The sequence below is a fragment of the Protomyctophum parallelum genome, assembly GCF_964188405.1.
Source record: "Protomyctophum parallelum genome assembly, chromosome: 1".
NCBI lineage: Eukaryota > Metazoa > Chordata > Actinopteri > Myctophiformes > Myctophidae > Protomyctophum > Protomyctophum parallelum.
In genome coordinates this window covers 32,442,634-32,470,524 of record NC_139697.1, presented here as the reverse complement: position 1 = coordinate 32,470,524, position 27,891 = coordinate 32,442,634, and the positions used below count along the sequence as shown (strand labels likewise).

At 43.7% G+C, this 27,891-nt stretch overlaps 1 protein-coding gene across 1 annotated transcript in view; it reads right to left on the bottom strand.

Moving 5' to 3' along the window:
• adgrb2 (adhesion G protein-coupled receptor B2) overlaps window positions 1-27,891 on the bottom strand; it is a 347,282-nt gene that overhangs the window by 43,865 nt on the left and 275,526 nt on the right. The window contains 6 exon segments of the mRNA XM_083768103.1: window positions 4,316-4,401; window positions 11,141-11,207; window positions 16,403-16,472; window positions 19,191-19,341; window positions 22,748-22,850; window positions 26,412-26,515. Coding sequence (XP_083624229.1) covers window positions 4,316-4,401; window positions 11,141-11,207; window positions 16,403-16,472; window positions 19,191-19,341; window positions 22,748-22,850; window positions 26,412-26,515 — 581 coding nt within the window.

Here is a 27,891-nt window from a genome sequence, read left to right as displayed (position 1 = left end):
AAGAAAGCCAAATTAAAAAGCAGATATCATAAAGCGGCATCGATGAAAACAGAATACAGACTGCATCAGAGCAAAGAGAGACTCAAAGAGAGAGACAAGACATTTGCAACGTTAAGGAGTTAGTGTCTTTTAATCACTTTCAACCTGGCATCCCTATTTTTTGGCATAAGTGAAAACTAAAAATCTTAAATAGCAGATGCACAGTGTGTGCGTGTCAGTATCCTTGTAGAGGTAGAATTGTGACGGTTAAGCTATAGACCTTATACACTAGACAAGTTTAACCTTGCAACAGACAGCATTGTGGGAATGATGAGCTGCCATACACAAAAGTCCATTGTTTGTGCATGGTGCGTGCGTGCGTGCGTGTGTGTGAGAGAGAGAGAGAGAGAGAGAGAGGGAGAGAGATAGAATAATAGGGAGCTCTTTAGAAGCTCTGTAAGCTATCTGGATATTTCTCTGTGTGCAGAGAAGCCTTATCAGGATGTAAGTAGAGAACAGCGTATTCTTTTGTCTGTTTACTTACAGCTTGGTGCTTGGAGTCAAATGGAACAATGTCGTGTGCGTGTGTACAGTATGTGTGTGTGCGGAGCAGAGACTGATGCATGGGGCCGTGTGTGGACTATGCTACATTAGCATCCAATCAGAGCTCATTGCCTTTGTGCCAGCCACGTCCCCATGGCTTCATAAGGAAATACATTACGCTAACGACAGCCCGTCCACTTATCAACACCATGTACTACTGCAGTACTTTACATACTTTAAGTATTTTCTTCTTTCATAGGCCTACTCTACTCCATTGTGGAGTCCACAAGCAAGCTTCCCCCTCAAGGTTCCTTGTGGGGGGTTCCACATGGATCCTAATTAGGTCTGTAACTCTTGAGTGTACACTACAGTACTCATGGAATCAAATGGACCTGTAAAACGGGACACATACTTAGGTGATAACCCTAACCACCAACGTTTGTGTGGTTGGTAAAAACAGAGGGATGTGCTGGAGTGAGCTGCGAGTGGCTTATTGCCGCTGCGGCTCAGTGACATCATGTTGTAGTTTTCCACCGCGGTGAGTAGGTTATCACCTAAAAAACTGGAGTATGCGTGAGCCTTTAGGGTCCATTTGGTTCCATTTGTACACACTCAGCGTTATGGGGCGGTCTTTCAAAATAAAGAACCATAGCTCTACTCTACCCTAAATGTTGTAGGCCTACTTTTCATTTCACTATGGCTTTAGTTGCTATAGTTACTATGCAGATTTAGATTAATAATACAAAACATACATTAACTGTATACAGTATGATGTAATACATCACAATTTACATATTAATTAACACAATAATTTACAACTTAATTAATACATAGGGTAAGTTACCGAGCAGCACACACAGTAATTAAAACCAGCCCCGTCTTTACCAGCTGCAACATTACAATGGTGAATACACTAATTATTGCTACATTAAAATGGTGAACAGACTAATGCATTAGTAATTACAACCCAATAATATGATAGTGAAATGGGCCATTCTGCATAATTTGTACTTTATATTGATGCAAATAATTTTGAGCTTTTACTCAAGTTTACTCAAGTTAAAATTTTGAATGCTTCTCCTTGTAAGTACTTCTCCATCGTGGTTTTCCTAACTGTACTTGACCACTCAAACTCTAACATCCCATATTGTGGGGACACCTTTGCAGAAAATGGCAGATCTTGCATTGTGACTGTTGTGGATCAGCAATTTTAAGCGAAGATATTTAATGTAGAGCAAAAAACCACTGAAAGGGCACCGGGATAGAGCCCTGAGGGACTGGTCAACCAGCATAGGGTTCAAGTGGTTATGTAACAAATAGCCTACTTGGTTAATCTCTTATCTCGATTGCATCACTTGGGGTGAAAGCTAATATAACTACCCTGGCCGTCTCTACTGTTAACCCTTAGAAGTGTTGATTGTGACAGCAATCTTTTATTTATTTTTATTCAGTCTTTTGTCATAGTCTTTTGAATAGTGTTTCTATAGTTTTTGTCGACTAAAAATAAAATGACTTGCCTTTCAGTTCTACTGGATCTCTTGTCCACTAGTCCCTCCCTAACATTTTTGTCTATTTTTTATTTGTTAACTAATTCAGTTCAGTTCAGTTCAGTTTATTGCACACAGATTCCATCATTTTTCATTTTCATTTTTGTCTTTTCTTTTTTTGTCCATAGGTCATGTCCTGTCCGTTCCGAAAAAGGGTTAGGGAGAAGCCATAGGCATAAGCCAAGCCATAACTAAATAAATTGTCAGTAGTTTTGTCTTTAACCCTCTTATGGCCACCCTTAATATCATCTTATTGTGCCTTAGGCCAACTTTGGCTGACTTTTTGAATGACTATAGAATAATGTGCGATATGACCACAATGTCACGAAAGATCTCATTTTAAAGCTGCACATCTCTAGTTTACACCGAAAAAAAATGTTCCTAGCATGTTCCTTCGTTTACTTATAAGCACTTTAGTACACCTTGGTTTGACTTATCACTGAAACCAAGGTCTACTAAAAAGCTTATAAGTAAACGATGGAACAAGCTATAATCATAATTATTTTTTCATTGTAAAGTAGTGACTTGGAGCTATAAAATGAGACATTTCGTGACATTGTGGTCATATCTCACATTTTTCGATTGCCATTCAAAAAGTCGCCAAATCTGGCCAATGCTGGCCAATGCCCCATTTCTTAATTCGTCATTTTAATGCAATAAGAGGGATCAGCGATCTAAATACAATACATCACGTTTTACTTTCGATTTCAAAGTAATACCCAGAAGTTCCACTTGATGGCAGTAACGTTCCATTATTCTGATTTTGACAAAAGTGTTAAATCTGGCTAAATCACTTCCTGTCAAACGAGGTAAACAAAGGAAGCTAATTTGACCCCTAGCTTATAGCTTGGCCGTCCGGATTGCTAAACTAACATTAGCTTTGTCATAACTTAGTCAGATTAAGCTTAAAAACGGCCAGGAACATCCCAAAATATCATTTTTTTTGCCGCGGATCACATAGAGACGGCGCGCGTGCACGATAGTGCACGATCGCGCGGGTTTCGTCCGGTTTTTGGTAGATTACATAAAAATAATTAAAAGAATGTCAAACAATTGCAATATTTTGTTATAAAAAGACGTACTGACAGGGCAGTACGTCTACTACGCAGATAACGTCATTGGCTTGGAGGGATTTGTTGATTTACTACGTCAATTAACATGGCAGTCTATGGGCTTGACGTAGTCTTGGCATTCAGGGGGTTAATAGTTTTAGTCATCGTAGTTTAGTTTTTATTTTGTTTTTCTCAGTGAAAAAAGGTAGTCGACAGACATTTTTCGTCACAGTTTTAGTCGACAAAATCAACACTCATTTTAATTTGTCTGGGCGACCGACAATGGAGAGAATGTGTGGAGAGAGAGAGAGAGGGGGAGGGGTGGTGAAAAAGAGAAGATTAAACAGATGTGTATGGAACTGGAAACATAGATCTATGGCTGGAGGCTGCAGATATATTCTGCACTCATTGGATTAGTAAGGATGATAAACCACCACACGCCACACATGGAATTAGATGTGTGCATGGGCATGAGAGCCTGCAAGCATGCACTGGCTGGCTGTACAATAACAGGGTGTATGTGCGTGTGCGTGCATGCGTGCGGACGCGCGTGTGCACTGTATGTACACGTGAGTATTGACGGTTAAGCTATAGACCTTATACACTACCTTATACACTAGACAGGTTTAACCTTGCAACAGACAGCATTATGTGAATGATGCCATACACAAAAGTCCATTGTTTGTGCATGGTATGCGCACGTACACGTGCGCGTGTGTGCGCGTGTGTGTGCATATGTGTGTGTATTTGCTTTTTTTTTTAAAGGGCCTTTCTGTGCATGTTCTCCCCGTATCCCCTAGGGTAGGTACCCTCACAAAAACATGCAGTAATCCTGGTCTCTAAACTGCCTCCCCCTGGCCAGCCGGGGCGCCTGATGGAGGGGAAAGGAACTGGTTGGAATAACGTGTTCCTTCCACGTGCTACGTCCAACCAGGGAAACTCCCCCCTGTCAGGTGTAAAGGAGCAACTTGGACACTCAAGCATGAAGGAAGCATGAGTTAAGTCTGTTGCTCTACCCAGGTTGGCGGAGGGTGTGTAGAGCCCAGGATCACATTAGTAGATGATTGACACAGGGGTGAAAAATGGGTTACAAAATCGTGGGATAAAAAAAATATATATAAAAAAGAAATGTGTGTGTATTTGCATGCGTGCAGTATGTTTGTGCTGGTGGTGAGTTGGCGGAGGTTAACTTACCCTGCCCGCTGTTTCTTAGACTTGTCTGAGATGCCATCTCGTGACATCAGTTTATTAAAAACCACTATTCCGATGAGCATGTTCACCTAGACAGGAAAGAAAGAGTTAATCGTTTTTTTTTTATTATAGGTTAAACAACATAGTGCACTGATTATACATGTTGATACACTTTTCGGACACTTTTCGAGTCCACCTATAGCGAGTTGAGGTCAAGACCACGTCCGAGGGGGTTGGGGGTGGAGTCCGAGTCAAGCCCGAGTGTGGGGAGTGTGGGGAGGGGTCGAGTCCCAGTCGAGACCGACAGAGACCAAAGTCTTTGTTCTTTGTACAGAAAACACTGCGACAGGCAGGCGCATCAGATACACTCCGTTACTAACAAGATGGCTGTCTAAGCGCCAGACAGCTCTCTCATAATGTGAATGGGCTCCTCATAATATACATTTATTCCATTGCACTGTGTCGTATCTGTGTCTGGTTAGAATGCCATCCGTCGAGTGAATGCAGGACAATTCAGACAGCCCGGCAAGGTTTTAACATGAGTACTTTATTGTAAGATATAGTTTAACCTAAGTTCGAGACAAAGAGGAGAAAAGGGTGGGGGTTAGGGGAGATGTCACACAAGGACGGAACAAGACAAGGGAAAGGGAGAAAGTGGGGTCCTGTTCGTTCATTTGTCAGCCCATTTATATCATTCTTGTGTGCGTTCAGAACTTGGCCCGTCCAATCACACGTGGGCTTCACCTTAATCATTGCCCTATGTGTCTCTCTCGGCCAGAGACATCCCGTGCATGAGACGTGCGTGAGGCGTGCATGAGGGGCCTTTATGACCTCATCCGTATGGGTGTGTGTGTGTGTCTGGTATGTGTGTGTGTGTGTGTGTGTGCGTGTGTGGTGACTATGTGTGTGTATGTGCACGCGCACACGCACATTGTATTTAGTGACGTCCAGGCGTCATTAGCTGGTCTGTGTGTCACACTTGGACGCCTCAGTTTAGCTTTGTTTAGAATACCTCAAACCCATGTGCTCCGCTGTAACTGATGGATTATGGGCGTGTGCGGATGGAGAAGGGGTGTGTGTGTGTGTGTCCCTATGTGCGTGCGTGTGGTGCGACATGTGTCTCTATGTGACTGATGAATTAAGGGTGGGTGCTGAGGTGTGTGCGTGTGTGGCTATGAGTGTGTATGTGTGTGTGTGTGTGTTTGTTTCCATGCCAATGAACATAGTGTTGAGATAAGAGGGGCCCTTTAGCTAAGCCAGCCTGCCCACATGCATATGTGTGTGTGTGTGTGTGTGTGTGTGTGTGTGTGTGTGTGTGTGTGTGTGTGTGTGCGTCTTATGAAATACTCTACAACTGCGTAGTGACTCGTGACTCGAGTGGACTTGGTGGGGGGAGAGTCCCGAGTCCCTTGGTCTGAGACTGAGTCAAGTCCAAGTCAAATTCTGTGCGAGACCGAGTCGAGACCTGGGTACATGAAAATGTGGACTCGAGACCGCACTCGAGTATAGACCAATTATTTGTTTACAAACATTGGGACTGGGCGCATGGGTGACTGTTCCATGTAATCAATTCCCAACAGATCTCAAAACCTGTTGTTTTGGGGAGCGCTGGTTTCATTTAATTCAACCTCCCCTTTGTGTTGGCTAGTGGGATCAGATGCACCCTAGGAGACATTTATAATTCAAAGCGCAACAGTATTGCGCACAGAGAACAGCTGATATACAAGCTCACATCGCATCGCAGATGCTACTGTTGTGAGCGTAGAGGTCTGCGTGTCTACACCATTGCGGGACGAAGCATACGTCGTCTGTTAAGGCGTCTATACAACACTACTCTGCAATCCTGTGAACTTTCCACTGGAATGAACACCACTGCAGGACACCATTCTGATGTATTCAACTGTCTATAGTGAATGAACACCACTGCAGGACACCATTCTGATGTATTCAACTGTCTATAGTGAATGAACACCACTGCAGGACACCATTCTGATGTATTCAACTGTCTATAGTGAATGAACACCACTGGAGGACACCATTCTGATGTATTCAACTGTCTATAGAATGAACACCACTGGAGGACACCATTCTGGTGTATTCAACCGTCTATAGTGAATGAACACCACTGCAGGACACCATTCTGGTGTATTCAACCGTCTATAGTGAATGAACACCACTGCAGGACACCATTCTGATGTATTCAACTGTCTATAGAATGAACACCACTGCAGGACACCATTCTGATGTATTCAACCGTCTATAGTGAATGAACACCACTGCAGGACACCATTCTGATGTATTCAACCGTCTATAGTGAATGAACACCACTGCAGGACACCATTCTGATGTATTCAACCGTCTATAGTGAATGAACACCACTGCAGGACACCATTCTGATGTATTCAACTGTCTATAGTGAATGAACACCACTGCAGGACACCATTCTGATGTATTCAACTGTCTATAGAATGAACACCACTGCAGGACACCATTCTGATGTATTCAACTGTCTATAGAATGAACACCACTGGAGGACACCATTCTGATGTATTCAACTGTCTATAGAATGAACACCACTGCAGGACACCATTCTGATGTATTCAACTGTCTATAGAATGAACACCACTGCAGGACACCATTCTGATGTATTCAACTGTCTATAGTGAATGAACACCACTGCAGGACACCATTCTGATGTATTCAACTGTCTATAGTGCCTTGAATACCCAATGCTCCTCTAAATGGTTAGCCTGCCTGCTAAGTGTGACAAACATCACACGCGCACACACACACACACACACACACACACACACACACACACACTCTTAGCTTAGCGCAGATTTGGCACAGCCGCACATTTTCTATTCGTTAAACACTGCCCCATCTGGGGGATTTTCTACGCGGATGACATGTCCCTTTATAATCCTCATTGTGTATGCTCTGCCATGGTCTTTCCCCTTTACTCTAACCTCTCTCCCTCGCTCTCTCTCCCCCCTCCCACGCCCCCTTCGGCTCGTCATTACCAAATTACTGCAAAATATATGAAATCATACTGTATCAACCACCATGCACTACTGAATACTGAGAAGCTGGTGGTCAGGAAATGGGAAAATAAAATACATGGATCCAATGCAGTTTAGTCCCAAGCTCGATGTGAAGATTAGGAACCAGACAAGCAGGATATTGTATGTTTAACCACTTGGGACAAGACTAGTCCCTATTCTGGGGTGAACAATCTGTGAAAATATAGCAGGTCTACAAGCCTGGCTATTTTTCAGTGAAGAGATTAGGTAAAGGTTAGAGGGAAAATAGGTGTGGTACTAGTATGGAGCCCTGGGGACTGTGGCTTGCACAGGATTGCAGCAGGCAGACTTTAAACGACTGACAGGCAGCCAGAGGTGTAAAATGCCAACCCCCCACGCACCCAGATGGACATGGAAAACAATGCAAAAGCAATGCTATACTACCGGTACATGATATGATGTGATATTTACACTATAGCAGTGACAAAAGCATGGTCGTTTTGTCGCTCGGGGTGGGACAATTTTGGGTCTCTGCTCTATATGTAATGTGTCTTATTGAGACAACTTGTTATTGTTTGGCACTAAAATTGAATTGAAAATGTAGCTGAAAATGTAGCTTCATATTGCTGGCTTCCATTGAAAATAACTTAGTGTAGCCTAGTTTGTTCCTTCATCGCCAATAGCTTTAACGCAGCATGCAATTATTAGTTATCATTACGTTGTCAAGGTGGGCTGCTAATGTCCTTGGAGACTTCAGATTTATTTTTTCCATTTTTTAGATTTACTTTTTCCAAAATATTACACCTAACCATAATGTGAAGTGAGCAGTGTCTTTGCAGGGTGTGCATGTGTGTGCTGCAGTGGTCAATGGGTGTGTGTGTGTGTGTGTGTGTGTGTCTGTTAGGCTGCGCAACAGTGACACACAAAGCACTTCTTTGGAGACGTGTGCCACCTCTCAAAAATGCGCAACACTCTGCAAGGGCCTTTACTCTTGATCAAGTCAGGTCTAGTTTGATTTCACATGCTTATTATGAGATACAAAACCATGTCCCACGATTGGCGTAATGGAACTATAAATACTTTATGTGACAGATAAAAACGTAATGTGGGGTTTTATGTATTTATTGTAACATCTGTTGCGTAGTTGCGTCTCCCGTGAATATGTCAGCGTCATCAATTATAGTGCTATATAATATGATATGTACGTTTGGAGGTGCAAGTGCATGCCGGTTGAATCTTCTCTGAGAAATGGCAACAGGCTCTGAAAGAAGAATTTCACAGCCTATGGGTTGCATTGGTTTTCTTTCAAAAGTAAATATGTAAAATGTAATAAATAATAATAATAGTGAAAATGTGATCAGATCTACAAGCTTGCAAGCAGCTGTACCAGCTTGTGAGCTTGTATCTGCAAGTTTCACTATTCATGTCATACCTCAAAACTATATACAGGGCTTAAAGAGGCATGAAAGTGAAACTGACTGACCTCATGCTTCCTTCTATGCATGAGGAGTCCAAGCTGCTTCTTTTCACCTGACGGGGGAGTTTCCCCGGCCGTACATATCACATGCATTTTTTTTGTAAGGGTACCTACCCTATAGGGACACAGGGAGAACATGCAAACTCCACTCAGAAAGGCCCTTTCGCCAACCCCGCCTCGGGTATGGGCACTGATGATACAGAGGAGGGAACACGCCCCCAGCTCCCACAGCGGGAATCGAACACAGGACCTTCTACAGTAGCTGTGAGGCGACAGCACTATGTGCCACCGTGTCCCCTAGCCATGGTGTACTATTAACACACGTATTCGCTGCAGCTGTGTTGCTTATAATATATCACGGTGTACTACAAGGTCAGTCTTGTGGTCATGCCATGTTTTTCGTTACCCTGCTGTAGTTTTAAACCTGAACTAGAAACTGAAAAATGTGCCTCTGGGTTTCATCGCCTCTTTTAAGTGATTCATTTCCATTTGATTTCTGGCAGAATTCTTTATCTTAAGCCTCTGACGATCCCATCCTCTTTCTCTGGGTATTCTATCATCTCTTTGTGTCTACATCTGGCATGGATACATGCCCACACAGTGCCAGACTATGGGCGAGCCATTGCCATTCTAGTCGTGTCTGGGCCGATCGAGCGTTGTGAGTCAGCACCATCCCGCTCTGCTATTTGCCCAAGGCCAGGTTCATTAAGCCGTTAAGACCTGAGGACCCCATTCTACAAATGCCTTCCAAAGGCATGTCTGAAAAATGTTTCTATGTCTGTGTTTAAAGATTTTTTTTGCGGCTTACGCCTTTTTATTGATTTTTGAAGGGACAGACAGTAGGCTGACAGGAAACGGGAGAGAGATGGGGTGATGACATGCAGTAAAGGCCGTGTCGGGCTCGGGAGTCGAACCCGCGGCACACTGCGACTGGATTACCAGTCCGGTGCCCAGACCGTTACGCCACGGCCTGGGCCTCTATGTCTGTGTTGATCAAACGCTTCCATGTCAAGGACCCCCAGAATTACATGTATTTGGCCGCCGACCCACATCTCAAAATATGTTGTTCCAGGGACCTCCCAGAAGCAAATATTTGAGTTAAAAACGCTGTGAAAGCATATATACTGTATTCAAAGATTTGCAGCACATTTTCACAACTTTTCAACGGCTAAAGTATAAAATAATGTGATTAAACGCTAAGGTGACACAGATGCGTTCCAGGTCTTAATGGCTTAATTAGAGATGAGTCCTTTGGGAAGCTGTGTGTTTCTCTGCCTGACGCCCCACTCTCATTACAGCAGTGTTGTCAGAGCAGACCCTATAGCCACAACACTGGGGACCTGGGACCCGCGCACACCGTCTACATGCAGATAACATGCATAGACCTTTGATGTAGAGCCGTTACGGTTTAGCTCACGAAGTCAGGGGAGGAAAAGGTATTTGTATGCGGGAACAAATGAGCGAGCAGACACGCACGGGTCGCACGCATGCAGCGCAACACAAACAAACAAACAAATTCAGGGCCAAGTAAATGGAAACACACCACAGTTTGTAGGCAAACACAAACATAGGCGTGAACAATAGTGAAATTGGAAATACCATGAATAAAACATAAACAGCCGGTGATTCTTTTTTGTACCTAATTGTTCTCTTCTATATAGTTTTTTTGTTTGTTTTTCGACAGATTGATAAACAACATTCGAAAAGTATTACAGTGACAAAATTATGTCCTTTTGTATACAGCCTAGACGCCATGGTGTGTTTTAATTGGAATTCAAAACGCTCCGGTTTGTCACAGAAGTGTCACACACACACACACACACACACACACACACACACACACACACACACACACACACACACACACACACACACACACACACACACACACACACACACACACAACAAACACAAATCCCAATGGAAAATAGCAAAGCATAACTTGAAAGGTTCTTAGCCCATAGCATAGCCCATATAAGTATGGCTGAGTGGGAGAATTGGCTACACAGATAATTCTGTCAGGGCGTCTGGGTAGTGGTAAGGAATTGTAATCGGTTTCATCACAGTGGACTTTGATGAAATCAAATATTGAAGCGCTTGCTTTATCATATTGATGTGTCTGCATACACATAAGTGTGTGTGTGTGTGTGTGTGTGTGTGTGTGTGTGTGTGTGTGTGTGTGTGTGTGTGTGTGTGCGCGCGCGTGCTAAATCAAAGGAACTCCTCACAGATCAACACATAACTGTCTAGATCCCTGAGATTGGAGCCTCCAGCAACTGACTGTCAGCGAGGACGAGGAAACACTAGACAGTATATATCAAAACTCACCAGAACAATGACAGCTGCAGGCCCTACAAAGGCATAGAGCAGACCACCATCCAAGGACAGCCAGCAACTGGTAAACAGGGCACACAGGAGGACAAAGGGAAGACATAGTTAGAAAAACCAAGCAACAACAACACAGTGCAGCGCTTTTGTGAAAGATTGTCGGACTCCGCTGTGAAATACTCCATCGCTCTGAGCAAACAAACACATTATCTCATCAGGGCGGCAGTGGCTCAGGGTGGCTCAGTGGCTGGATGGTAACCGCAAGGTTGCCAGTTCGAACCCGGGCTCCCCCAGAGTTAGTGTCGAAGTGTCATTGAGCAAGACACTGCACCCCTAATTTCTCCTGATGTGCATGGTTTCCGGTGTGTGTGAATGGGTGAATGTAATGCAGTCTAACAGGGTTTTACACTGGGCACCATACGCGAGTACTGTTTGTTGTTCACAACGGTGGATTATTTTTTGGTTCGACAACAAACCATGGGACTATTTTCATGGATCAAAGGCGCAAATACTTTGGCGTATCATGCTCCAAAGGTAATTAAACAATCCCAGCAGCCTGGGTATAATTATGTCATATTTTAATTTATTACATGGCTTGGTTGAATGCTTGATTCTCATTGGTCAATCGCTGAATTCAGCGGTGAGTTATGTGTTGATAATGACCGCTCCGCTGTTTAACAGACCTCTGCCTAATCAAACCCTCTGAGCACCTGCTGCGCGGCTGCACCCCACTTGATTGACTGCTGTTCCCAACATGACAGCCATGTAAACACACACACACACACACACACACACTAGTGACACACAATGTCATTTACAGCTAAACATTGCTCTCAAGAATGTCTTTGGAAACATTTGAGCGAGAAATAGACGAAGCAGTACCCGAAAATGGATTCAATTTGATCAACTCAATTTGATCAGCTGGCCAGACGCAACCCTGCAGCTGGCCAGACGCAGCCCTGCAGCTGGCCAGACGCAGCCCTGCAGCTGGCCAGACGCAGCCCTGCAGCTGGCCAGACGCAACCCTGCAGCTGGCCAGACGCAGCCCTGCAGCTGGCCAGACGCAGCCCTGCAGCTGGCCAGACGCAGCCCTGCAGCTGGCCAGACGCAGCCCTGCAGCTGGCCAGACGCAGCCCTGCAGCTGGCCAGACGCAGCCCTGCAGCTGGCCAGACGCAGCCCTGCAGCTGGCCAGACGCAACCCTGCAGCTGGCCAGACGCAGCCCTGCAGCTGGCCAGACGCAGCCCTGCAGCTGGCCAGACGCAGCCCTGCAGCTGGCCAGACGCAGCCCTGCAGCTGGCCAGATGCAGCCCTGCAGCTGGCCAGACGCAGCCCTGCAGCTGGCCAGACGCAGCCCTGCAGCTGGCCAGACGCAACCCTGCAGCTGGCCAGACGCAGCCCTGCAGCTGGCCAGACGCAGCCCTGCAGCTGGCCAGACGCAGCCCTGCAGCTGGCCAGACGCAGCCCTGCAGCTGGCCAGATGCAGCCCTGCAGCTGGCCAGACGCAGCCCTGCAGCTGGCCAGACGCAGCCCTGCAGCTGGCCAGACGCAGTCAGTGCGAACTTATGGAATACTTTGTTTGTTGCATTTTGGGTCAATGTATTAATTTATGTTAGGTAGCCATGTAATAAGCGGGATAATAGCTGGCTAGGTGGCCATTGTCGGGATATAGTTCACCTTCAGGTGATTAAACTCCCTGTCTGTGAATTATCTCCCTGACAATGACCACCTAGCCAGATATTATCCCTTACATAAAGCGCGGAAGGTGTTAATCAGTCTCTGTTGCAGGATGATACGGGTAAACTATAAAGTACAAAGACATTGATTTGTTATTTTGCTTGCAGCCAAGTGCTTGTGGCTCAACGGGCTTGAACAGAAAACTCAGTCCCATCAAGGAGAATCTGTAGCTTTAATACGAAAAATGTCAGGGAAAGCCAGAGGGGTTTTTGCCGAACAACGATGCGCACACCAAGCGCTGTAGAAAGCCGAGACAATCGATTGTTCAGTAGTCTAGCGTTGATTTTTGCGGTCAGTCTTTGGAATGAAAATTAATTTCGTCATGTTTTAGTGTGAAGTCTAGTTTAAAAAAATCGTATGATATTTAGTCGACTAAATACAGTTGGCTAGGTCGACTAAAATGTATTTTGGCTGGCCTTGATGGCGTCGTAATGGCTGATTTTACACTTGGTTGCATGCTGACAATAGTCGATCTAAAAGCTCTCAACGCGTTGCGCTGCGACACGTTGTGAGCTTGTAGCTTGTAGCTATTTTCAGAACGCAACCAAACATAAAATGACTTGTCTTTTAGTTTTACTGGATCTCTTCTCCATTAGTCCCTCCCTAACATTTTAGTCTAGTTTTAATTTGTTGACAAAATTGCCAGTATATTTAGTCTTAGTTTTAGTCCTCATAGATTAGTTTTTATTTTGATTTGTCTGTGAAAAAGGTAGTCGACAAACAGACAAAATCAACACTGTAGAAAGCGATTTATATGCATTTATATGCGTTGATACCTTACCTCAGACCAGTGTTGATTTCGCTGACTAAACTAAGACGAAAAATGTTCGTTGAATACCCATTTTCACTGACGAAAGCTAAACAAAAATAAAAATACCCCAATACTATTTACATGCTGTTAGTTTAGTCTCTGCAGTCGTTATGAGTTGAAATAAAACATGGATTATACTAAACGAAATATTCCTATAAGCTAAATGAGCTACAGAGCACAGAATCCCAATAGCACAGAATAGAAAATAATGTCAAACCCAATATCACCCAAACACGGTGAAATAGTACGAATTGGCAATTCCGTACATATAATAGTTAAAGCCAAAGTCAAAACAGATTTTGGGGTTTTCCAGGCGTTTATGTACGGAATTGCCAATCCGTGCTATTTCACCGTGTTAGGGTGAGATGGGCTCAGTGACTACAACATGACGTAAGTTTATTTCCACTCCAGAGCGGATCAGTAACCCAAAAATGGGAAATGATCTCAGGCTACAGACGTGCTAGTTATATTGTATGAATTGAATACGCTCTAACACAGATTGGTCATAGAATACATTTTTGTTCATCAAAATAAGTACTGGATTGTAGCTTTAAAATGGGATGTTTATATCTCGTTTTCAACGCTGCAGCTTGGAGAGCATGTCCCTTCCTGTCTTCTTCATTTGATTGACAATACCAGCTCTGTGTCTATGTTGTGTGCAGAGCTACTGTAAATCCTGTTGAGGGTGTGTGCCTGAAAATAATGTGGTTAGTGTCTTTTGTTATTGTAGTGAATAGGGATTCACTTTGCTCAGTAGCGCTACTAGCAGTAAAAAACACTCAGTTCAACTTTAACTTTCTGGTAAGCACAAGGGCTCAAAAGTACTTTGAGTAAGGCCCTTGGTACATCGCACTCTCACTATGTAGAATGCAGTCTTGCGTAAATTGCGTAAATTATTTCAGTTTGAGCCTTATTGAGATTTAATGAGTTCAAGTTTCTCCCCCATTGATATGATCGTAGTATACGGAACCTTCTGGGTTGTCTTAATTACAGCTCAATAACAGAGAGGGAGAGAGAGAGCGACAAAAAATAAAACGAATATTACACACGGGCCAAAAGCATAGAGCGGATGTTTAGTAAAACACAGTTCTGAAGTTAATGAGTTGCTTAATATACATAGAAGACCAAAAAAAAAAACTAAGGAGAAGACGGCTGTTTAGGAATTCTAATCAAAGTAGTGCATTAAAATAGCGAATAGCTTGAAGATTACAGTGAAATTGTTTCATTTTCCGCTGTAAGATGAGTGGCTGGAGGTGACACATAGTTCAGATGTATTATACAGCAGGTTATTGTCCAATGTCCATTCACCAGTAAATTACATATCCATTAGGGGGTGGGAGGTAATATAAAATAAATAAATGCTTGGTTTAACATTTCCAGGACCTACTTTGCAGATAGCTGTGAGTGTGAGTGCAATTAAATGCAAGCCAGGGAATATATGAGTCTTTACTCATATTCCATAATTATCTACCCAGGCCAAATAGCCTATGTATGACATTTGTCACTGAACTACCAAGCACGGCTAACTGACATATAGCAGGCAAACACTACTCTGATAATACGTTTCAGCGCTGATACGTTGTAATGCATAATACTACTATACAAACACTACTATACAAACACTACTCTGATAATACGTTTCAGCGCTGATACGTTGTAATGCATAATACTACTATACAAACACTACTATACAAACACTACTCTGATAATACGTTTCAGCGCTGATACGTTGTAATGCATAATACTACTATACAAACACTACTATACAAACACTACTCTGATAATACGTTTCAGCGCTGATACGTTGTAATGCATAATACAAACACTACTCTGATAATACGTTTCAGCGCTGATACGTTGTAATGCATAATACAAACACTACTCTGATAATACGTTTCAGCGCTGATACGTTGTAATGCATAATACAAACACTACTCTGATAATACGTTTCAGCGCTGATACGTTGTAATGCATAATACCAAACACTACTCTGATAATACGTTTCAGCGCTGATACGTTGTAATGCATAATACCAAACACTACTCTGATAATACGTTTCAGCGCTGATACGTTGTAATGCATAATACCGCAAGCGATTGTGTGTTTTTTATTAAATTATTTTTTGCTACCGCTGATACAAGTGTTTTGGGTAATTCTCCGTCAAGAGGAGCTGTCTCTCCCAACAAAAAATATTTCACTGGTAATTGGCTGCCGGTGGTGGAGTTTCAGCTGCTGAATGCCGTTTCACTTTTACAACTTTCCACCGAAGTTAGGTGGGAGGAAGAAATCCGAACGGGGATGAGATCAGGTCAGGGGTGTGCGTGGGTGTGTGTGTGTGATGTATACTATCTGTACCAAGTAGACCTACTGCACATGTAAACAGAGCTGCTACCTTTAAACATTAAATCTGAGGGGGTTTTTTGTATACTATTTAAATAGTTTGAGAAAAAATGTGTCCCAAAGTAACGGCAATAAAAAAAGCTACTACTTGTTTCAAAAAAGCTTTATACCCTGTATAACATGATGATGCAATGATATATAGCTCTGTTTAAACAATGCTGTACGGCCCTCCAACTGTATATACTTTCGCCATTTTTAACTGTTTTTATAATTTGACACTTGCTTTGGAAATGTAAACGTATGTTTTCTCATGCCAATAAAGCTCCTTTGAATTCTGTGTGTGTGTGTGTGTGTGTGTGTTGGGGCAGTACTCACTAGCTGGCCGTCCCGTAGCCTCGTGCTCTGGTGAAGCCCACCGTCACGGCCACAACTAGGGCTGGAAGACCTGCCAGGAAGGAAGTTTTCAAGTTTTCAAATCATCTTTTGAAATTTGCAGAACTACAAGCTCACAATTCGTCGCGATGCGACACATTGTGAGCTTGTAGATCCGCTATTTTCAGTGGTTCAGTGGTTAAAACTAGTAACTGAAGTTTTCAAACAAATGTAATGGATTAAAAGCACAATATTTGCCTCTGAGATGCAGTGGAGTAGAAGTACTGGACATTTAAAATACTCAACTAAAGTACCCCCCCCCCCCCCCACAAATATCTTTAAAAAATAAATAAAATGTTCGGTCGTGCCAGAAAGTAACACAGCACGTCAGTCTCGTGTTGTTTTCCGAAGGAACGACCACGTAATGCAGCTCTTCCTATTTAAATGCTAAGCAGTACATGCAATAGTAGGGTAACCTTACACACACATGCAACCTATACCTCGCTCCAGGCACGGAACCTAGCTTGTATCAGAGAGCATATACTGTAGCCACAGGCAAGAGAGCTATTTATTCCCTCTGATCAGAGGTTCTAATGCTCCAGGGGGTCCCCATCGTCAAAAACTATCTGTTTAATCACTTTAGTCTCATCTGACTATTTTCTTTCTCTTATGAGGTCCCTGGCACAACATCATTCCAGATGGGGCTCTGCTGCAGCCAAATCCATGTCAATTTGGGCAGGCCCTTTTTTCTTCTTCTTTAGAACCACTGCTATAGATATTATTATAAGCTTGCTTATAATATTTATACGCCAGCGGTGCGGACCTTCCTGGCGCACTTTCATCTCAGGCTAGCAGCTCTCTCCATAATGGAGGATGCCTGTGCGTGTTTGTGTGTGTGTGTGTGTGTAGTGAAGTGTAGCAGGTTGGGCGGTGGTGGGTGATGGTGTGTGCCCCCGTACATGTTGATGCGAGACAGATAGAGAAAGGGAGTTCATGAATCTACGATTGAAAGTATGTGGGCTGATCATTCCGTGCGTGTGCGTGCATGCGCGCTCGTGTGTTTTTGCGTGTTTGCCAGCGCATATGAGTATGTGAGTGATTGTCAGCCAGCGTGTGCCAACTAAACGGCAGAAATATGCTGGTTTGATAATGAGCTTGGCTGAGAAATATTCATGTAATTAACAAAGCTGCGATTAAGGCGGCAAAATGAAAAGCAATCAGAGAAAGTCACATTAGGGCTAACGAGGAAGACGGTGGGACAGCAGGCCTGACCACTCGCCAGGAGGCAGACACGTTCAATTAGGAAGGGACCTTTCTTTTAGATGGAACTTAAACACAGTTGTTGCAACAAGCGGACGGTCGCGAACACATACGTCCACGCGCATGCGCGCGCGCGCACACACACACACACACACACACACACACACACACACTCGCATATGCAGTCTGCTCCCTCTTACACGGTCCAGTCTCCTGTTACCATGGCAACTGATATCAATCAGAATTTTCTTTTTCTTTCTTTTTCTCTCCCTCTGTGTGTGTGTGTGTGTGTGCATTTTTCTTCGCATTTTCCTTCACATTGTTCCTTCACATTGTTCCTTCACATTTTTCCTTCGCATTGTTTCTGCATGTTTTCTTCGCATTTTCTTCGGGTTGGGGGGGGGGGGGGGCATAGTAGTTACACTACATGAGCGTCAGAGGATGTATTGGCCAATACACCCTAGCAAACACCAGCATTGAGAGCCCTGAGGGACGCCACTCAGCCGTAATGGGGTCTAAGTGGTTAAGTACAGTATTCGAGTAAGTGTACTTTAGTTACTGAGCACAACTGCCCCCCCCACCCCCCCCCCCCCCCCCCACTAACCTCCCCCCACCGTCCACAACATGTCCCCCCCTTTCTTCCTCTGTTGTCCTCTGGCTGTCCGTTTCAACAACCATATCTGTTAAGGCCATCTGTGCCTCCGCGGATCAGATAGTTGGGATCGATGGCTGGTGAAATGAACGGGGAGGTCGGGGTGGTGGCTGGAATTCCCCGGGGACGGACGGACAGGGGGGGGGGGGGGGGGGAGATGATATCCCAGCGCCTTCCTTTTATTCCCCCGTCAGCCGACTCACGGCGACGACGTGTCCATGAGTGAGACACACTCACGGAGGAGGATGTATACATTGTGTTGTTGTCGTGGCATAGAGACGGGGACAGTGAATGGACAGCGAGCGTGTACAAAGAGACTGGAGCAAACAACAAGGCCATGCGTGTGCTTTGTGTGTGCGTGCACATGCATGCGTGTGCTTTGTGTGTGCGTGCACATGCATGCGTGTGCATTGTGTGTGCGTGCACATGCATGCGTGTGCTTTGTGTGTGCGTGCACATGCATGCGTGTGTGTGATGTATGAATCCATTCAGTGGTGGAAAGGAACATGGTGGAAAGTATATACTCAAGTATTGCACTCAAGTACAGTTTTGAGCTACTTATTGCTATTGTTCTATACTTTTAGCTCCTACTCCACTACATATCAAGAGGCAAATAATGATTTTTACTTCACTGCACTACTTATAGGACAACTGGCAGCACAAACATATCATGCGTAGGGCAACCAAATGGTAAGCGTTTCTATAGTTACTAGTTGCTTTCAAATACTTTGCATAGTTACTAGTTACTTTGCAGATTTTAGATGAATGCAAAGTTGTGAGCTTGTAGATTGCCTATTTTCTATTATTTATTTTTTCAGCATTTTTGTACATTTTGAAAAAAAAAAAAAAAGCTACATAATGCACCAACTGAGTCCTTACCCCAGCCCAGGCACAGAAAGCGCTTGCGTATGAGGCGAGACCTCATCTTGCCGATGACTGCCAGGTAGGACTGCCAGGCCTCGGTCAGAACCCAGCAGAAAGACGCCAGGAAGAAGAAATGGAGGAAGGCAGCAGTCACAGTGCACAGACCCTATATAAGGAGAGACAAGAAGAAGAAATGGAGGAAGGCAGCAGTCACAGTGCACAGACCCTATATAAGGAGAGACAAGAAGAAGAAATGGAGGAAGGTAGCAGTCACAGTGCACAGACTCTACGAGGAGAGAGACACCGCTGGATTAATTATGTTATACTTTAGCTATTGAAAAAATAGCAGATCTACAAGCTCATAGCTCGAGCTGCTATCTTTGAAAAATCATGAAAATGTGTGAAAATCTTTGAATATATATTCTGCGCTGCTACACGTATGTACAAAAGAAAACGCACAGTAACATTCCGACAACATAATATGACTAAACATAACATTAGACAACAACGAGAAAAAATAAAAACAAAACAAAAAAGAACTAAGCAATTCAGATGAGGAGAAAGAGTGAAAAAGTGACAGAGAGAGCAAGAGCGAGAGACAACAACGAGAGAGGCGAGAGTCTAAGAGAGGACGAAGGAAGGTGATAGACAGAGAAGGTGAGAGAGAGAGAGAGAGTGTGTGAGTGTGAGAGAGAGAGAGAGAGAGAGAGAGAGAGAGAGAGAGAGAGAGAGAGAGAGAGAGAGAGCATTTAGTTAAGAGACACGTTCTGGAAAAGTTTGACAGGGAAACAACGCTTGTCTGAGAAGGCTGAATTGTTCGAGTGGAAACGTCTCTTCCACAAAAACACTCTTCATAGCCGTTGAATAAATTCTACAAACTAAAGCGGGAGGGGAGGGGAGACAGCGAGCGAGCGAGAGAGAGAGAGAGAGAGGGGGGGGGGGGGGAACAAACAAGGAGATTGAAACACAAAGAGGGAAAATTTTGCTCAACACCAATTCTGAGGCCATTATCCTTGTGGAATAATTGGCTACAGTGCAGCAGACCTTTTGTGCTGCTGTTGTTACGTTTGCGTAGAATGGCACATAGGTAATTTTGTAAATTACTGAAGGTTTTAAACTTTTAACCCCTCAGCATCCGTTCTGCAGGGAACATTAGCCAAAAATATTAAAGATGTACAAGCTCACAATGTGTTGTGAGCTTGTACATCGTACAGATTGGCTAGTTTGGGGTAAGAGATTTGGTATAGTTAGTGGGTTAAAAAGCACACACCAAGCAGAGAGTCAACTCACACCGCGTGAAAAGAGGAGTTAACAGGCAATTACGGGCACTGTATTTTGCCCGTAAACCTCAAGTTTAGCAGGCATATACAGTTAATATACGGTAATATACAGGTGTGATGGTACAATTCGGGAGTTTACCGGAGTGTTGGAAAGTTTAACGGGAGTTTCCTGTAATATACACATCCGTATTCCATGCTTTTTGTGTTACTGTGGTTTTCACCATTTGAACACCAGCATTCATAATCATTCTGGCAGGAACATTAGCCAAAAATAGAAGAACTATAAGCTGACAATGCTTCACACTGTCGATGCATTGTGAGCTTGTAGATCGGCAGTTTTTGGCAAAGAGATTTGGTGTGGACGTAAAATGTGGTCCAAGCACAGCTGTAACTCAAGTCCAGTTCTCAAAGGCCCCCTTTCCACCAAAAATAATCTGGTTCTAGAACCAGTGCCGTACGAGATTCTTGGAACCGTGTTGCTTTCTAGGAAACCGGCCGACCTTTCCACCAGATTTAAACAGAGCTTTTGTACTCTTTGGTTCAGTTGGTGGCGCTAATGTACCTAAACACCAAATATTGAATAAGAAGGAATACGTCATACACTGGGGTCGTTGCAGAGCCTAATACGGGCCGCCGCACAGCACAAACGGAAGTAAACAGTATCCACGTGTTTTCCTGCATGAATGTGGTTTACACATCTTCTGGATCCCCCTTTTTACATGACATTTAAGTCTTGGTTTTGGTTGGATGGTTTCATTTTGGCTTTGGCAGTGGGAACGTTTGTTCATGCTTATAAAGCTACTTAGGTTTAGATTAGCTGCTGCGAGCGTTCGTGCTATTATTGCAGATTGCATTATGTTCACATAACTCATCAGTGTCTTTCCGTCTTCCAACCTAGTGATTATTGACACGCCCAAGTATGTCGCCACGGTTCACAAGATGAACCAGCGATTTTGTGGTTCCCGTTCCGAACAAAACTTTAGGGTTCAGAACGCACACGTTTTCAGTTGTAACACTCGGAAGTGGTTCAAAATTACGCGGGAAAGAAGAACCCAACCAGCTCAACACTGGTGGAAAAGGGCACTAGGACTTCAGGTGTTTTAAGTGTGTGTTATGCTGCGTTCACACTAGTAGCACACAGCATTAGAAAATGAAAAGACCTTGACACTCAATTGATTTTGCAGCATAGCCTTGTTATGAGGATGCTGATCAAGGCATTTTTCCTGAAATACTGGCGCATGGTGTTAACCAGGGGCGGAGGTACCGGGGGGGATGGGGGTGTCATTTCACCCTGGCCCGTGACTCCAGGGGCCAGATGGAGTCAGATGATCGATTGACGACCACACAGCGTTACACAGTCACTCACGACAGATACCCCATTCAAAGCATTATCTCTCAGGGCACTACAAATCTATCTTCACATCCTGCAAGTTCACTTAAGAAATAAAACTAGTGTTGACTAATCATTACAAGTATAGCTCTTATTTTTTGAAGAGGAAGTCTGTATGGGTTGTAGCCGAAACCGACAGTTTCCATGACATGACAGACAGTTGTGTTTCAGATCATGATGCCGGGAGGGAGGGACTGACAGACTGTAAACATTAGTTTAGAAGTGATGGTGGTCGTGGTGGTGGATTAAACACATGCTTTTAGCCAAAGTTTATATGTTTACCATATGAGAGCCATGCTGCACATCTTTGACTTAAACAATGTACATATACGTTAAACATGGTGGAAGTGGATCCTCTACGGTGGCGGTAGCCAGCATTAGGTGAGTAATTAATTAATTGTAAAAGTATTACGCTGGTAAAAATCAGCAGCTGCCCAAAACAGGCAGGCTACAGTAACTCACTGTCACTGCCTGCAAGGATGTACTTGGAACTGTTGGCCGCCGTGCCATATAACATTTTAGTTCAGAAGTGGGTCCACCGTGCACTGAAGTGCAGGGACTTTTACCTGCGAGCTCCGCGGGTATCTGGTGCTTTCACACATGCAGCAAGCATACAAAGAACTACAAGAATTTGTATTAGCTTGTCTGACACCTTAATCAAGTTGAGAGAGCAACTTATATGAAGTTGGTGGGATATGTTTGTTTTAAAGTGATGTTACGCGACGTCAAGCGGCACCATCGATGGGATAGTATATGGCATCGTGCTGTCACCCCCTGGCCCAGTACCAAGATGTTCCGGCCAGTGGTGTTAACCACACTAACCCAGTTGTGGGCGGAAGTGTATATTGTGTGGGTATATGCGTGCGTGCGTGCGTGAGTGGTTGTCTGAAGCTGTGTCTTACCTTGCCAAGCGTTTGGGATTGTCCCACAAGAATGAGCATATTGGAGGCCAGGATGGAGAGACAGAAATTCACCAAGATGATTGATCTCTCCGAACGAATATACCTATGGTACACAGTGAGAGAGAGAGAGAGAGAGAGAGAGAGAGAGAGAGAGAGAGAGAAAAAAAAACGATAAATAAAGAGGTAAAAAGGTAAGGTTGTTACGATCATGCATTTTTAGTTGATGCTTAATTAGAAATAATTGTGGTTAAAAACGTGTGGACAATGACACTGAAATAATGACATAAATATGGCATTCATACTGTACAGCAGCTTTATGCAAATATTATGCTAAACCATTATGGAAAATAACAAAATAATTAAAATTAGTAATTGCGATCAGGCGCTGTATGTAATAATTGTGACTGGCCTAGAGAGAGGGGCGACAGGACAGATACTGTCAGAGACTCTGACAGAAGGACGTACAGACCAAACTCTGACTTGTTGGCAGTGGCCGAGATGTTAAAATAATCTGTCCATCTGTTGTTGTTGTTGTTGTTGGTGGTGTATGGCTGCAAAGCCAGCTTTGCCATTCACACTTTGCTCTCTGTTAGTCATTTGTAAGTTTGGCACATAGACTGTAAAAAAATATGGACAAAGCGTTCCCCGGGTCTAACATGGACGTAAAATGAAGCCTGTTATTCCTGCACTGTAAGGCCTCTTTTAGACGGCGACCATCTCCATATAACACGTCAAAGTCCTGTTGCGTTCTCATTTTTTTTTACCCTTTACACGAGAACGCACACGTTATGATATGATGTGCTATTATGCTATACTGTCGCTAGGTGGCGATAAGGGGCTGCCAAATAGACAGGTCACCCACGTACAAGAAGAAGAAACCTTCACGCAAGCCTGCGCAACACAGCTCTGGGCGCGCCACGGGATGGTATATATTTTACACATTTAATACATTAGGCTACATAAACGCTGCTGCCGCGGCTGCCGTCTATCACAAGGCTTTTTATTTACATCATGGTTTTACATTCAACATCGCTGATGAGCAGCACTTTGTAGGCGAGGAGGGAGGCTTGTTCAGGAACTCCATTATATCATAATGATATGGCTCTGCATCAATGTAATAAACATATGCGCTGTGAGCCAACATGAGCCATGATGTCATAAGTTTTGCGGATTCACCGTTTTGCCTGTTTATATGGAGACCATAGGAAACGGTGTTCTGAATGATTTCCACTCTGGAAGGCGGTTTCACTTCGATGCGTTTTCACCTCCTGAGAACACCGTTCTCGTCTAAATGACAGCGCTAAACGGTACTTTATTTTGCCGTTTTTTATGAACACCATCCTCGTGTAAATAGCACCTAAGTCGCCATCTTTCTAGATCCGTTTGGGCCCAGCTGGCCATTGGCTGGCTCCGTTTTGGCCCAGCTGGCCATTGGCTGGCCCAGACACGAGGCGGGACTTCCCCCCTTCTTCTCCGTTGGTTTTTATTTTGACTCGAGTGGGAGGGGAATCCCGATCATAGACTGTAACGGTAGCCACGCCCCTCAGAACATGCACGACTTTATGGTCATTGTTTTAATAAATGGGACCATCATTTTCCAAAAAGAATATTATGACATTAGAAATGAGACTTTAAACTAGTGACTGGAAGCAGAAAGTATTCAAGACCATGTTTATTAAGGCAATACAGTCTAGGTGAAGTTGGGTCCAAATACATGGACTTCTATGGGGCTATGGGTTTTTCTGGGTCCAATGACAGCGCCGCAACAGGCCATTATATGAACTTTCAGGAGTTTCAGGCTTCACAAAATATCTGTCTGACTGCCCCCCTGGTTTGGCATGACCCACACCACTGACAAAACAAGAACTGACAGTAGAAGTATCAGGCCCGGTTGTGCGTGTGTCAGTCACCTTCAGATAGGCTTCAGAGCATCTCTGAAAGTGACAGACACAGAAAACCACCACAGCGTTTGAAGAAAAACAACTACAAACAGCATTCCGCTAGCACTCGCTCAGGAGGAGCAACTGGGTAAGCTTAGCCCAGTGATTCTCAACCAAGGACCCCCAGTTTAATATGCATTAAGCCACGGACCCCAATATGACACCACATTTTGTATTTCTTACAATCCCTGGGACCACAAATTACCACTGTGAAATCCTCAGTGTACAATTAACTCTGATATAAGAGATAAAGGCATACAAGCTCATAGATCTGCTTTTTTATTTTAAACATTGTAATGTGAATATGCAAATCTTGGAATAATGTTAACAGTAAAAGTGAGAAAGCATGTAAAAGTGAGAAAAGCCGGGTTGCGGCCTGTTCCCTTTGAGGCCGTCTCCCTTGATGCCCCCAACCCCCGGCCACCGAGGCCGGGCGAAACGAACCATCGGGGGCCAGGGGATCGCCTCCCGTTGGTCATAGTTTATTTTATTTTTTGAATTTATTTGGTAAAAAGGACAACTTCAACCAAGGTTCATGTTTTAGGTTGTTATTAGAGAAACTAAAAAATTAGTGTTATTTTTCTTTTCATTTGCTGCTTTCTTTCATTTTAGGGATTTTAGCTGTTTCTGACAGGGGGCGGGGGCATTCGAGCATGGGGCTAAATATGTATTTTTTTACAACATTTTATAGCGATTTATTTTTTAATTATTTACTATAGTCCTAATAAACCCCAGGAAATTTAATCTGGCCACAAAAGATCACAGGTTCTGCTGAATGTGTCAAACTGACATATTGAGCCTCTGACACACAGTGTGGCTTCCCCCCAGTAGGCTACCATCACATTCAGTAGATCCTGTGATTTTTTTGTGGCCAGATGTAATTTCCTGGGGTTTATTAGGACTATAGTAAATGTCAAAAACTGCTAAAATCCCTAAAATGAAAGAAAGCAGCAAATTAAAAAAATGAACACTCATCTTTTATTTTCTCTAATAACAACCTAAAATATGAACCTTGGTTGAAAAAAACTAGTTGTCCTTTAAAACCAGGGCACGCCGACACTCAGACCACGGCCCGAAACCAGGCACTTCTCGTCCCGTTTTTTTCTCACTTTTACTGCATGGTTTCTCACTTTTACTGTCAGATATATAATGGTTGCTGTCCGGAAGAAACCACCTAACTCATTTTTTTAGTTTTTTGTCAAATCAATGGAACACGTCTTGAACCAATGAAAAGTATTAAAAAGCGCTTCGACAAAAACCTCCTAACTCCACTTTTGTACTCTTTGCTTCTGGGGGGTCCCAGGCTGGAAAAAACATGTTGAGATGGGGGTCCTTGACAACCAATGATATACGTACTGTAGCTATACGTTTTTCAGAAAACTGAAAAGGCCTTTGTAGAATCGGCCTCAGGTCGTAATGGATGAAAGAAAGAGGCCACAGTTCATGTTCAACTGTTGTCAAAAGTTATCAACTCAAAACACTGATTGGGCTTATAACTCTGTCAGTGGAGAGGCCACACAGGTACTGTATGTGATACAACGTAATATCTAATGGCGTAACTCTGTACATGTATGATGGATATGTGACTGATATTAGGTTAGTGTTTGTGAGTGGGTAAAAATATAAGTGTGTGTGTGTGTGTGTGTGTGTGTGTGTGTGTGTGTGTGTGTGTGTGTGTGTGTGTGTGTGTGTGTGTGTGTGTGTGTGTGTGTGTTGTGGGTCACCTCCAGAAGGCAGCATAGATAAGCAACAGGATGAGCAGGGCAGTACAGGAGATGCCACAGCCCACCATGAGGGGCACCGAGGGCATACCGGAAGGACCCATGTCCTGGAGAGAGAGAGAGAGAGAGAGAGAGAGAGAGAAGATAGGTGGAAAGGAGAGAGACAAGAGAAGAGCAAAGGACATCATTAACGAGTTGACTTTGTGTTTTGGTGGAAAATAAAGCTGGGGTGAAGTGCATTACATGAGACACCTGTCCATTGGAACCGAGGGACGCTATATGTAAGGTTGATTAACTGCACCTGCTGCTCTGTGTCACGACGGCAGGAAGCTACACAGCTTTGAGCGTTCAAATACATGTAGCATTAAATTACCTCAATATGATTTACATACTGAGTAGGCCTCAGTGGTGCCTTACTGCCTTTAGAGGGACAGGGCCAACCAAAACAATGCACGGAATCACACACACACACACACACACACACGTTCCGACTCTCCAAAAATAATTGGAGAAAGCCATTCACTGTATAGCTCAGACAGCCACCTTTATAGGGTTGGCACAATTCCAGCAAGTTAACTCGTCCACAAATTAAACCTTATATCCTTGGCATGTTTCATGGTTGGCACCTCATTCTTCAACTCACACGCTTCCAAGGCTCTAATCCCAGTGGTACTATTTAAGTTTGCCGGCCGCTAATTGCATGTAATTAGCCATTACAACAATTACAAGATGAGTACAATTACAAGATAAGAGATCAGTGAATGTCGGCAATTTCAAACTATAATTATCATTTAAATATAATTACAGTATCCACCTATTGTCCTTTACCTCACACAAGGTGTATCTTGTTTGATGTCACATGTGCACCGTAAGTTCTATTTGAGTTCAGATTTGGGCATTTTTATGCTTTATTTCAAACAGGTTCATAAAGTGGGTTCATAAAGTGGGGTTTGGGGACACCTTGAGGGGGTTCCAGGGGGTCCCCAGCAAAATTAGTTAATATAGCATCACAATCATTTAAACCACTTTAACCATAATTCTTTTTTGCTATTCAAAAATTGCAGATATACAGGCTTGTACATCTGCCATTTTCTCTTATGGGCACCCTGACACAAAACATTTTCAAATGGGGGTCTGCAGCCAAACACATATCAATGTGGGGGCCCTTGATGAGTTTGAAAACCACAACCACTTACGTAGAGAGACAGAGAGAGGAGGGACTTTCGAAACAAGAAGGTTTGGATTTGGAGTCCCTGAGTCCATGCGCTCGCTAGGACCATATGGCCTGTTTCCCTGACAGGTTGAGCCACCAGGCGCTCCCTTTGTTGCATTGCATGCTAACCTAACCCATCTAAAATAAACTCGCCAGGGTTTGTTTTTAATGGGTTTAGTGTTGGGTTCAGTCTTACGGTAATGATCAACACCTGTCAACGCGACACACACTGATTGTGCATCTGCACGCTGAGTGCGAGTGCTGCATAAT